General features: G+C 37.7%; 1 protein-coding gene across 5 annotated transcripts in view; it reads left to right on the forward strand.

Annotated features, from left to right (window-relative positions):
• The window catches only part of arhgap36 (Rho GTPase activating protein 36), a 66,401-nt gene that overhangs the window by 49,706 nt on the left and 3,491 nt on the right, over nucleotides 1-13,204 (forward strand). For all 5 annotated transcript variants that reach the window (XM_061960875.2, XM_061960877.2, XM_061960876.2 and 2 more), the window contains 2 exons: nucleotides 11,388-11,443; nucleotides 11,526-11,676. In XM_061960875.2, the coding sequence (XP_061816859.1) occupies nucleotides 11,388-11,443; nucleotides 11,526-11,676 (207 nt within the window). The remainder of the gene's footprint in view (nucleotides 1-11,387; nucleotides 11,444-11,525; nucleotides 11,677-13,204) is intronic.

Here is a 13,204-nt window from a genome sequence, read left to right on the forward strand (position 1 = left end):
TATATATATATGTATATATATATATATATATATATATATATATATATATATATATATTTACATATATGTGTATATATATTTACATATATATATATATGTGTGTGTATATATATATATATATATATATATATATATATATATGTGTATATATATGTATATATATATATATATATATATATATACATATATATATATATATATATATATATATATATATATATATATATATATATATACATATATATATATATATATATATATATACATTTGTGTGTATGTATATTAGGGCTGTCAAACAATTAAAATATTTAATCGCAATTAATTGCATTTTGTTCACAGTTAACTCAAAATTAATCGAAGATAGGTATAATTTTTCATCATTAATAAGTGTACCCTAGACAGATCATTTTCGGGGGGCGCTATCCCAGCTGTAATCTGTGATATTTCTACCTGAATAAATGCTTCTGATATTCTGTACATTACATGTTGTACAAGTTAGTTGTCTTCATATTGCTACATGACAATGTTTTAACCTTCTCTATTGATTAATAAAATGTAATATTGAGTAGCAGTTGGAATGTTTGGCAACCTCACGATTCGATTAGGATTACGAGCTACGATTCGATAAAAAATCGATTATTGATGCATCTTTAATTTATGTATGTTGATGCAGTTTTATCATCTTTGCTATCTATCTTGCCTGTTTTGTCTTTTACAATAGGTACCAAAATAATAGAAAATATAGAATTAAGTAAAATATGATAATATTTTACTTAATTATATATATAGATAATATAATATCAAATAAAATATAAACTCTCATCTCGTGAAACGAGATGAGAGTTTATCGCACGAAACTTTCAAAACAGCGCATTTGTATTAAGAAACAGTTACATTAACCCCGATTACATTTATTAAAGTAATAGAAATGTCCGCAAAACTGGAACATAAGTGCCCTAGAATAAAGGAGCTGATCGGATCTCTCGGTGAAGTGGTTCGCTGCAGTCAACCAAATTTTAGAACTGTCTGCATTACTTTTATTTACAATAAATAAATCAATTATAGATTTTTGAGGTTGAGGTTTACTAATCGATTTTATGATCGTCCATGTCTAAAAATGTATTTTCCCCCACCTCTAATATTGAGACTGCTATTCATTCTGTAATTGAGGTTTCGACCAGAACATGTTATAAAATAATTTTCACAATATTTCAGCCAAGCAGAAAAATCCACCCGCCACCATATTCTTTAGGTGCAAATATCACAGAATAACATGACAAAACCATTGCTGACAAAGCACGATCGTAATGTAAGACATTTTTATTTTGTTAATGTCAGGGTTTCCCCTAAATTGCCAAAATACCTGTGGCGGTGGTTAGGAGCGTGGTCAATACATCATCGCATGATTTGCTATCATGCAATTATTCTTTAAAAAGGCAAAACAAATATGAATATACATTTAAAACAAATTTGTTATTAAGTATACTGTTAACATAGATATTTTTACATTGTTTAGTTTTATTTTTAAATTGTTGCTGCTTATTGTACAATGTACTTTTGTTGAAAACATTTTTTATTTTAAGAGATTTCTCCAATCCTTTCAGTCACTTTTTCTGTAATAAAAACGATTGGCAACATATTTTTGGTGTTATTGGAGACTGTACTCGTGTTTAGAGACTGTTTAGATTCTGTTGCGCCATGTCTGTGACGAAAATCGAGTTGCAAAGAGCTTGACGTCACACGGTGTCTCCGCTCCAGACAATCCCTTGCCTATGGCTGGTGTTAATGTGTATGTTAGTGTGTTATGGTAGTCATTTTTCCCATGGTCTGTGAACACACCCTGTCAGCGGAAAATAAACTATTGTTCTGTGTCTAGGAGTGAAGCACGGAGACAGATGTGTGTGCCAGAGGTGTGGACTCGAGTCAGACTCGAGTCATGAATTTGATGACTTTAGACTCGACTTGACAAAATGTAAAAAGACTTGCAACTCGACTTAGACTTTAACATCAATGACTTGTGACTTCACTTGGACTTGAGCCTTTTGAATTGACATGACTTGACATGACTTGCTACTTTCCCCAAAACCCAAAGATGAAAAAGTTATTCGGGAGCGCTCCGTATTTTTCATTGTGTACTTGTCTATCAGCGTTGCGTGTGTCAGCTGGTGTGGTCTCAGTACAACAGCCAATCAAATTAGATCTACTTTGTTTTCATCAAACAGCATTCATCCAATCAAATTGCAGGACAACCAACGAAGAAGACATGTCCAAACCACACGCCAGTGAACAAAAAATTATACCTAAAATAATTTTGTTTGGGTATAAAAATTACGAGGTGGTCAACACAAAACGGTTTGCAGTATGCAACACATGAGAGGCAACAACTTCCAACTTCGTCCGGCATTTGAAGTTGCACAAAGAACGGTAAGTTTTGAATGTAAGATAACGTTTATTGGCTAAGTAACGTGACTTTTATTTGCTGTGTAGTTAAATCAGTGAGGCTGTAAACTCACTGCTAACGTTATAACGTTATTGCAAACACGGGAATCTGTTGCAGTTCACTACCTTATTCATACTTTTTGTTCAGTGATTTTTTTTTAAGCAGGGTTACGTTAGTCAATATATCACACGTAACGTTAGACGGCGGTCAGCAGCACCGCGTATTTTAGCCACCTAAAAAAAGACAAAAATAGTAAAATAAAGGTCAGTTAAAATGTATACTATATTATGAATATGTGTACCGTTTTAGCTAGCTTTCTGACATACTGTTGGTTGTTTACCTCAGTGGTCCCCAACCACCGGGCCGATTGGTATCGGGCCGCACAAGAAATAATTATTTTTTTTCCTTTTTTTAATTAAATCAACATAAAAAACACAAGATACACTTACAAGTAGTGCACCAACCCAAAACCACTCTCTCCCCCCTTTTGTTCTGGGCATTGAACATGAAGACTCTTCCTTCACTGTTCCGAGTGGTCATGAGAGTCTTGGCAGTGCCTGCCTCCAGTGCTCCAGTGGAGCGAGTTTTCAGCCATGGTGGCATCATACTACGCCCCCATCGTGCACAAATGACTGACAGACTCTTGGCTAATTTGGTCTTTTGCAAATGCAATGCAGCATAGGGCCCTGACATATAAAAAGTACAACTTTTTTGTTATGTTCACGTATATGTCATGTTTTTTCAATGTTAACACTTTTGTACAAATAAGTACATTTGCACTTTATTTTTCAATGTGTTTGTTCTGTAAAGGAATGAGTTAATGTTTAAGATGACTGGTTAATAGTGCTATTATAAAGTGCAATGTCAGCACAATTTTCTTTCCTGCAATTTAAAATGCACTTGTTTTAATAAATAAATACAGCGTTTGAAAAGCATACACAATCTGTGTTAATATATTAGTCTGTGGTTAAAAGGACTTGAAAGGACTCGAAACTCAAAATGCAGGACTTAGGACTTGACTTGAGACTTTCCAGTCTTGACTTTGGACTTGACTCGGGGCTTGCCTGTCTTGACTCGGGACTTGACTCGGACTTGAGGGCAAAGACTTGAGACTTACTTGTGACTTGCAAAACAATGACTTGGTCCCACCTCTGGTGTGTGCACGGAGGAAATACTTGTTGGAATTGGGCCCGTTGTTAGCATAAGATTAACCATGAAAGCTAAAAAAAAAAAAAATTAATAAAAAAGCGTCAGACTTCGTTTGTATTCTCCTGGACGCTACAATACATTGTATTACTTTATTTTTCTAGGTGTGGCGGCTAATATGAAGCTGTACATTAAGGAGAAACCCTAAACGTAGTTAAACCAGATATATAGTGTAGTGCTTTTATTTTGAAGCCAGAAAATTGTGTGATTGGTTTGAGAAAGTGACTTGACATGTTTTAATGTCTCATCGACTGTGCAATAACATTTCCTTTTGACATTCTGCCGACTGTCTTTCATTTCTGTTGAGCTGTTATGTCATCTTACTTACAAAATCTGTCACAGTAACAATCTAAATGTTATGTTATCACTGCACCTTAACCGTAATCTGAACACGGAAGGGAAGCACCACCCACCTCTGAACGACATGCGCAGCAGGCGTTTGCTGCAGGGATGTCGCCTCTTCTCACGGCGAAACATAGTCCTTTTTTTGTCGAGGGAACAACTAACCATGGCTTTGAACCTGATATTTCCATAAGGCAGACTTTCTTTGTCCATTTCTGCTCGCTTGTGGCTCATCAGTAGCAAGTGAACTGCAGCCAAGTTCCCCCGCTACGGCACGGCCCGAGAAGTCAAAAAGGAAGTGTCCGCGTTAATTGGCCGTCAAAGAAATTAGTGCCATTATTGCGTTAACAGCCCAATAAAACAAGAAGGTAATGGCTCAACAATCTATTTTTTATCCAAACACAACATGACAGCAAGCTTAAATGTCAACATGCACACACACACGTCTCGCTGGTGTGCTTTATAAACAAAAAAGGAAAATCATTTTACCTTGTCTCTGTGAATATTATATAGCATTGTTGAACACTCTGGGACTTTCAGTGCAGTGGCTTCACGTAGTCTCCGCCAGCGTTAGCACAAACTCGCAGTCCTTCATCGGCTTGTGTCCCGGTGGTGCCTTCTCCTGTTACAAAGGTCCGCTGTGGCATCTTTTCGGTCTCATCACAATTAAAGAACAAATCCCCCTTCGCTGATAAAATCCTCAAACTAAATGGGTCGCAAGCCGTAGACTAACTAGCTAAAATGCTGCACCAGATCTGCTTTCAAATCAACAGATCCGTATAGAAGTCACGTCCGCTCAGCAAATGTGGACCAGTTGTGCCTGGGACTCTCAGATTGACAATCCAAATGATTGGTTAGAGCCTGTTTAGGGGTTGATTCGAAATTCACCAGTCAGCGCGTGACGTCACTGCAGTTTGACACACGGAACGATTTAAGCGAGCCAATATCACGGATGGCGAAAAGTATCACAAGTAAGTGTTTTTTTTTAAACATATTGCTGATTTTTTGTTTGGGGGCTCTTGTTGAAAATCATCTTTTGAATGGTAGATCATTTTTTGCGGTTTTACCATAAGCTAACGTTATTATAAGTAGTGGTTTCTTGGTGAACATAGTGTAAGAGTACAATTAAATTAAGTAACATAATAGTTTTGTCTCTGTTGTAAACTAGCTTCACAGTTGAAAATTTGAGTTTTAACTTATTAAGCGGCAGCTAGCTAGTTAGCCTGTGGCTAGTAGCAGCTAGTGTGTTCAAATTTGCTGTAGAAGTAGTGATGCAAACAGTGGGTCGAACTTTGCCAGGAAGCGTCAACTGTAATCTTAGATTAAGACATACATTATACGTATCAAATACTGTCCGTGCTCTACACTTAAAGTTTACTATGTAACACGACTTACTAACTTGGGAAACATGGCCCACCACGGTCTTTAACATTACTTTTTTACGAAGACGAAAGCAGCTATAGCTAAAGTAATCCACATCTTAATTAAGATTCTTGTTACCTAAGTTTGCTTGAAGAAATGGTAATGGTGAATAACGTGTGATGCAGGATGTGAGGCTCATGAGTTTGCTTATCCTCCTTATTTTGGGTCATTAAAAAAACACAAAACTAATTTCAATTGATCATAGTCAAAGTGTGGATGTTATAGCGCTAAAATCTGCACGGTATATTTATAAATGCTATACAAACATATTTCCACATCCAAAAATGTGCATTTCGACTATCATTGAGCAGTAGGTAGTTCACCATGTCAAGCTCTTTCCAGTCGGATATGTTGGCAGCCTCTCTAAAATGAAAAGACATGTAAATTCTTGTTAAAATTTGTCTTCATTCATTCATCCTCCCCAGATTTTTGCCTTGTCTTCCATTGAGGGACGTCGCATCAAGCAGATTACCTGGAACATCCTGTCACACATTTTTGGAAAATGTAGTAGAAAACCCAAGATAGCTGAGTGGTTCACACCAGTAACTGTTAACCAAAGGGTACTGGGTAGGAATACCAGTCAGGTTACAACACTTCAGCCAAAAGAGTCAGTGTTTTGTTTCACCTCCATTGAGGTGAAAGGTAAGATTAAATATGTCATTGGGGCCTGGAATCTAGTCTCAAGAATGCTAAGGATACCTGGGTGGTTAAGCAGCTAGCTCCCAATCAGAGGGCACTGTGTTTCATTTTCCTGAGGGAACTCTCCTGAAGGAATCAAAAAAGTACTATCTAAATCCCAGTCAGATTGCGTGGTAACTATGACAACTTCAGCTGGAGGAGTTAACGTTTTATATCATAGTTTACTGAGACAGGTTCTGAATTGAATATGTCATTGGGGCCCGAAATCTTCTCTCAGGAAGACCCAGGCCAGCTGAGCGGTTAACACCAATAACTGGTAACTAAGGGGTACTGGGTACGAATCCCGTTCAGGTTACAATGCTCCAGCCAAGAAGTTCAGTGTTTTGTTTCACCTCCAATCAACGTTCCCTCTAAGGTGCGCACTGCTCACGCGTCCTCTGCGCACAGCAAATTAATGCCGCGCAGAAAATAAAAAAACCCATCTGAACTTTAAACAAAATAAACACATTACAATTTATTCTGTATGATTTTGCATTGCAACTCTATGAGTGACAGGTGACAACAAGAGTGGCCCCAATGAATAAAACAATCTTTGTCAACACAGTTCAATTATCGTCTGTCGAGACACTTTACGGACAGGATTTCCATCAATCACTTTATCGAGCAAAACTGTTTGTAACCACACCAAAAACATGAGTAAAAAAAACTTTTATCTATAAAAACTGGTAATTTTCTGCCATACAAACCAGGCTTAAACCAACTTTGTCATCCGTCGTTTCAACAGAAGCCGCTCGCTCTGTCTCACCTGCACCAACACACGCACTTCATTGGCACTTATCCAGTGTTGCGTTTATGGCCACAAAAAGTTGGACAACCCCACCGCCACACAATGTGTAAATGCCAGGTTGTAACACTCTGACTCCTCAATCAGATGTGTGCTTATTTTACTGCCATGTATTAAGAATGTTAATCTAAGGATATTATTCATGAAATATTGTCACTAGATTTCATAAATGCTAATTACAGATAGAAAGTTACAGGAACTAAATGTAATCTCTGAAAGGGGTAACATTTCTTTTAAAGGCAGGACCCGCAGCCAGACATACAATACTAGCACATAGATCATGAAAAACATGTTTTTATGTTATTGTCATTGTAAAAGGGCAAAATCACTTATATCAGAAAATTATTTTAATAAAACATTTAAATTGTTATGATGTCAGGTTTGGGACAGGTGTGATGCTGGTGTGGCCACAGTGTGCACGTGTGATGTTGGTCACATGTGCTCCACTGAATGCTCAGGGAGTTTGTGCGTTTGCTCACAAACATTAAAAATTAGAGGGAACATTGCCTCCAGTGGAGTTTACCGGGACAGATTCACGATTAAATATGTAATTGGGGCCTGAAATCCTGTCTCAAAAGACAAAGGATAGCTGAGTGGTTAAAGCAGCTTGCTCCCATTCAAAGGGTACTGGGTTCGATCCCAGTCAGGTCTATCGGTAACTATGAAAGCTCCAGCAACAAGATGTTTTTATATCATAGTTTACTGAGACAGGTTCGCAAATAAATATGTCATAGGGGCCCGAAATCTGACCCCCTAAGAAGACTAAGGATAGCTGAGTGGGTAAAGCATCTAGCGCCCAATCAAAGGGGACTGGGTTCAAATCCCAGTCAGGTTGTTCTGTAACTAGGAAAGCTCCAGCAGGAGGAGTTAAAGTTTTATATCATAGTTAACTGAGCCTCGTTCTCAATTAAATATGTCATTGGGGCCCGAAATCTTGTCTCAAGAAGACCCGAGAATAGCTGAATGGTTAAACAGCTAGTTCCCGATTAAAGGGTACTGGGTTCAATCCCAGTCAGGGTTGGTGGGCTTGCCAAGCCAAAGAATGCAGGAGTGGGGACGCCGGACAATGTGGGGGTGTTTCACCTCCCCCACATAGAGTAAAGCTAAGTGGTAGCTGTTAATTAACTTATAGTTAAAAAGGTAAGTATGGGTAATAATAACAAATAGTCTATAGTCCAAAAGTCAAGAGTAACCTCGGGGGTTAGCTCCTCCTGTGTGCCGAGGCTATAGTTGGTAAGTGTACCATCAATAATTCCTAGGCTGGGATGGGTGGGAATAGGAACATTACCGTAAAATATCAAATAATATTATTTAGCTCATTCACGTAAGAGACTAGACGTATAAGATTTCATGGGATTTAACGATTAGGAGTGACAGATTGTTTGGTAAACGTATAGCATGTTCTATATGTTATAGTTATTTGAATGACTCTTACCATAATATGTTACGTTAACATACCAGGCACGTTCTCAGTTGGTTATTTATGCGTCATATAACGTACACTTATTCAGCCTGTTGTTCACTATTATTTATTTATTTTAAATTTCCTTTCAAATGTGTATTCTTGGTGTTGGGTTTTAGCAAATACATTTCTCCCAAAAATGCGACCTATACTCCAGTGTGACTTATGTATGTTTTTTTTCCTTCTTTATCATGCATATTTGGCAGGTGCGACTTATACTCTGAAAAATACGGTAATAGAAATTCATGATATACAGGTAAAAGCCAGTAAATTAGAATATTTTGAAAAACTTGATTTATTTCAGTAATTGCATTCAAAAGGTGTAACTTGTACATTATATTTATTCATTGCACACAGACTGATGCATTCAAATGTTTATTTCATTTAATTTTGATGATTTGAAGTGGCAACAAATGAAAATCCAAAATTCCGTGTGTCACAAAATTAGAATATTACTTAAGGCTAATACAAAAAAGGGATTTTTAGAAATGTTGGCCAACTGAAAAGTATGAAAATGAAAAATATGAGCATGTACAATACTCAATACTTGGTTGGAGCTCCTTTTGCCTCAATTACTGCGTTAATGCGGCGTGGCATGGAGTCGATGAGTTTCTGGCACTGCTCAGGTGTTATGAGAGCCCAGGTTGCTCTGATAGTGGCCTTCAACTCTTCTGCGTTTTTGGTTCTGGCATTCTGCATCTTCCTTTTCACAATACGCCACAGATTTTCTATGGGGCTAAGGTCAGGGGAGTTGGCGGGCCAATTTAGAACAGAAATACCATGGTCCGTAAACCAGGCACGGGTAGATTTTGCGCTTTGTGCATGCGCCAAGTCCTGTTGGAACTTGAAATCTCCATCTCCATAGAGCAGGTCAGCAGCAGGAAGCATGAAGTGCTCTAAAACTTGCTGGTAGACGGCTGCGTTGACCCTGGATCTCAGGAAACAGAGTGGACCGACACCAGCAGATGACATGGCACCCCAAACCATCACCCAACCATGCAAATTTTGCATTTCCTTCGGAAATCGAGGTCCCAGAGTCTGGAGGAAGACAGGAGAGGCACAGGATCCACGTTGCCTGAAGTCTAGTGTAAAGTTTCCACCAACAGTGATGGTTTGGGGTGCCATGTCATCTGCTGGTGTCGGTCCACTCTGTTTCCTGAGATTCAGGGTCAACGCAGCCGTCTACCAGCAAGTTTTAGAGCACTTCATGCTTCCTGCTGCTGACCTGCTCTATGGAGATGGAGATTTCAAGTTCCAACAGGACTTGGCGCCTGCACACAGCGCAAAATCTACCCGTGCCTGGTTTACGGACCATGGTATTTCTGTTCTAAATTGGCCCGCCAACTCCCCTGACCTTAGCCCCATAGAAAATCTGTGGGGTATTGTGAAAAGGAAGATGCAGAATGCCAGACCCAAAAACGCAGAAGAGTTGAAGGCCACTATCAGAGCAACCTGGGCTCTCATAACACCTGAGCAGTGCCAGAAACTCATCGACTCCATGCCACGCCGCATTAACGCAGTAATTGAGGCAAAAGGAGCTCCAACCAAGTATTGAGTATTGTACATGCTCATATTTTTCATTTTCATACTTTTCAGTTGGCCAACATTTCTAAAAATCCCTTTTTTGTATTAGCCTTAAGTAATATTCTAATTTTGTGACACACGGAATTTTGGATTTTCATTTGTTGCCACTTCAAATCATCAAAATTAAATGAAATAAACATTTGAATGCATCAGTCTGTGTGCAATGAATAAATATAATGTACAAGTTACACCTTTTGAATGCAATTACTGAAATAAATCAAGTTTTTCAAAATATTCTAATTTACTGGCTTTTACCTGTACTTAAATAAACCCTCCAAAGGGACATGTGTATGGTTCTGTGATTTTATTGTTGAAGGTCATTTTTTAATGTATATTTTTATTGATCATAATTATTTATTTTAGATTTTGTTCAATGACTGTTTATTTTTGCAATCTATTTCACAAACCAAGCTCAGAAGAACATAATTATACTGAATATATAAAGAAATGTGAACAAACACTACTTGAATAGTGATGTTTACTGTTTAAACTTGAATAATTCTAATGCAAGTCTTGTGTTGTATTAGATATGATGTTTACATGTGTTGTACAACAATGTGCTGCTTATTGTTTGCAATGTAATGCTGCATTTTGTTACCATCAATAAATAGCTTTTTTCTTTTTAAAAGTATTGTCGTAATTACTTTAACTAGACAAACTTTATTTTCTTTGTAGACACATTAAAATATGATGCAAATCAATGCTAAATAAAAGTTTTGGTAAAACTTGGACCACATCGGGTCCAAAGCTGGTCCCAATGTAATATTTGGGTAACGTATTTGGGCCGTACGTGACCTTTTTTCCTGCTGCTTTGGACCAGATTTTGGCCCAAAGCTGTTTCAGATCTGGCAAATGAGTCCGTATCAGATCAATGCCGAGGTGCAAAAAGACACTAGATGGGTAAAAAACGGATCCACACTGGATTTTTATCTGGTCCAGTTATATTTTGCAATCTGGGTTAGTGGTTGTCTGGCAACCCCGAAGCTATCCAGCAAGACTGTGAGAGTTTGGGCGCATTTAAAGTGTTTCTACAACGATGGTGGAAATAAACACATCGAAGGAAATAAACACATTAGAAATGCCGCTTGACTTCAAGTAGGATGCAAAATTTATGAATGTTGCGTTCGTACGCCGAGACATGGTTCTCAAACAGAGGGATATTTGGCGCAAATGGAGGCGTTAGTAAATCGGGGTTCCACTGTACTAAAACTCCAAATAATTAAAAAAGTCCAAAACTACATTATGCTCACCCAATAATTAGTTTGTGTCATTTTTACGTCATTAATGCCAGCACAATAATTAGTCATTTTGCTCAAAATAGGAGCAAAAGTCAGTGAGTTTGCAGTAAAAGTCATGAGATAAATGCTGAATGTGAACACAAGCCAAGCATGATGGGAGAACGTCTTAAGAGTCTCTTGACCCCACACTTGACCCACTTGTCCACTCAGGTCTCCAGACGGTGGGCATCTTCCGAGTGGGCAGCTCCAAGAAAAGAGTGCGGCAGGTGAGCTCACTTCCTGTTGTATTACAAGAGCTGCTTCCTGTCAGAGCTTCCGCCCGATGATGTGAGAGATCCTGTTTTGCAGCTGAGGGAGGACTTTGACGTCGGCGTGGACGTGCAGCTGGAGGAGGAGCAAAGCGTGCACGACGTGGCAGCCTTGCTCAAAGAATTCTTGAGGGACATGCCGGACCCTCTGCTCAGCAGAGAGCTGTACCCCGCCTTCCTGCACGCTAACCGTATGCACACACGACAATAACAATAACATTAAAGGTCCTATGTTAATTGTTTCAAAAATTTAAAACACGTCTAAGACAGGGGTCCCCAAACTTTTTGACTCGGGGGCCGCATTGGGTTAAAACAATTTGGCGGGGGGCCGGGCTGTATGTATATATATATATATATATATATATATATATATATATATATATATATATATATATATATATATATATATATATATATATATTAGAGATGTCCGATAATATCGGCCTGCGTTAAAATGTAATATCGGAAATTATCGGTATCGTTTTTTTATTATCGGTATCGTTTTTTTTTTTGTTTGTTTGTTTTTATTAAATCAACATAAAAAACACAAGATACACTTACAATTAGTGCACCAACCCAAAAAACCTTCCTCCCCCATTCACTCATTCACACTCATTCACACAAAAGGGTTGTTTCTTTCTGTTATTAATATTCTGGTTCCTACATTATATATCAATATATATCAATACAGTCTGCAAGGGATACAGTCCGTAAGCACACATGATTGTGCGTGCTGCTGGTCCACTAATAGTACTAACCTTTAACAGTTAATTTTACTCATTTTCATTAATTACTAGTTTCTGTGTAACTGTTTTTATAATGTTTTACTTTCTTTTTTATTCAAGAAAATGTTTTTAATTTATTTATCTTATTTTATTTTATTAATATAAAAAAAAAAAAAAAGGACTTTATCTTCACCATACCTGGTTGTCCAAATTAGGCATAATAATGTGTTAATTCCACGACTGTATATATCGGTATCGGTTGATATCGGTATCGGTAATTAAAAAGTTGTACAATATTGGATATCGGCAAAAATCCATTATCGGACATCCCTAATTATTTACAATCTGGGGGGTACGATGTGGAGTGGGTTGGGGTGGGGGGGGCACTGCTCTGCAGAGCGATGAGCCCGGCCACAAGGGATTTGTGTTGCCAGGCACAAAATGGCTGCGCTGCAGGCACACAATGGGCGGTTGCTGGACGAAAAGTTTGTACAATGAAGGGTTCATAAATTGAGGTTTTACTGTAGAGTTAGAACATCAATAAAAAGTTGCATGATAGAGAACCTTTAAAAAGAAGCCCAGCACTAGGGATGTCCGATATTATCGGCCGATAAATGCGTTAAAATATAATATTGGAAATGATCGGTATCGGTTTTTTATTATCGGTATCGTTTTTTTTATTTTTTTTATTTATTAAATCAACATAAAAAACACAAGATACATTTACAATTAGTGCACCAACCCAAAAAACCTCCCTCCCCCATTCACACTCATTCACACAAAAGGGTTGTTTCTTTCTGTTATTAATATTCTGGTTCCTACATTATATATCAATATATATCAATACAGTCTGCAAGGGATACAGTCCGTAAGCACACATGATTGTGCGTGCTGCTGGTCCACTAATAGTACTAACCTTTAACAGTTAATTTTACTAATTTTCATTAATTACTAGTTTCTATGTAACTGTTTTTATATTGTTTTACTTTCTTTT

Source organism: Nerophis lumbriciformis, linkage group LG05, assembly GCF_033978685.3.
Source record: "Nerophis lumbriciformis linkage group LG05, RoL_Nlum_v2.1, whole genome shotgun sequence".
Classification (NCBI taxonomy): Eukaryota; Metazoa; Chordata; class Actinopteri; order Syngnathiformes; family Syngnathidae; genus Nerophis; species Nerophis lumbriciformis.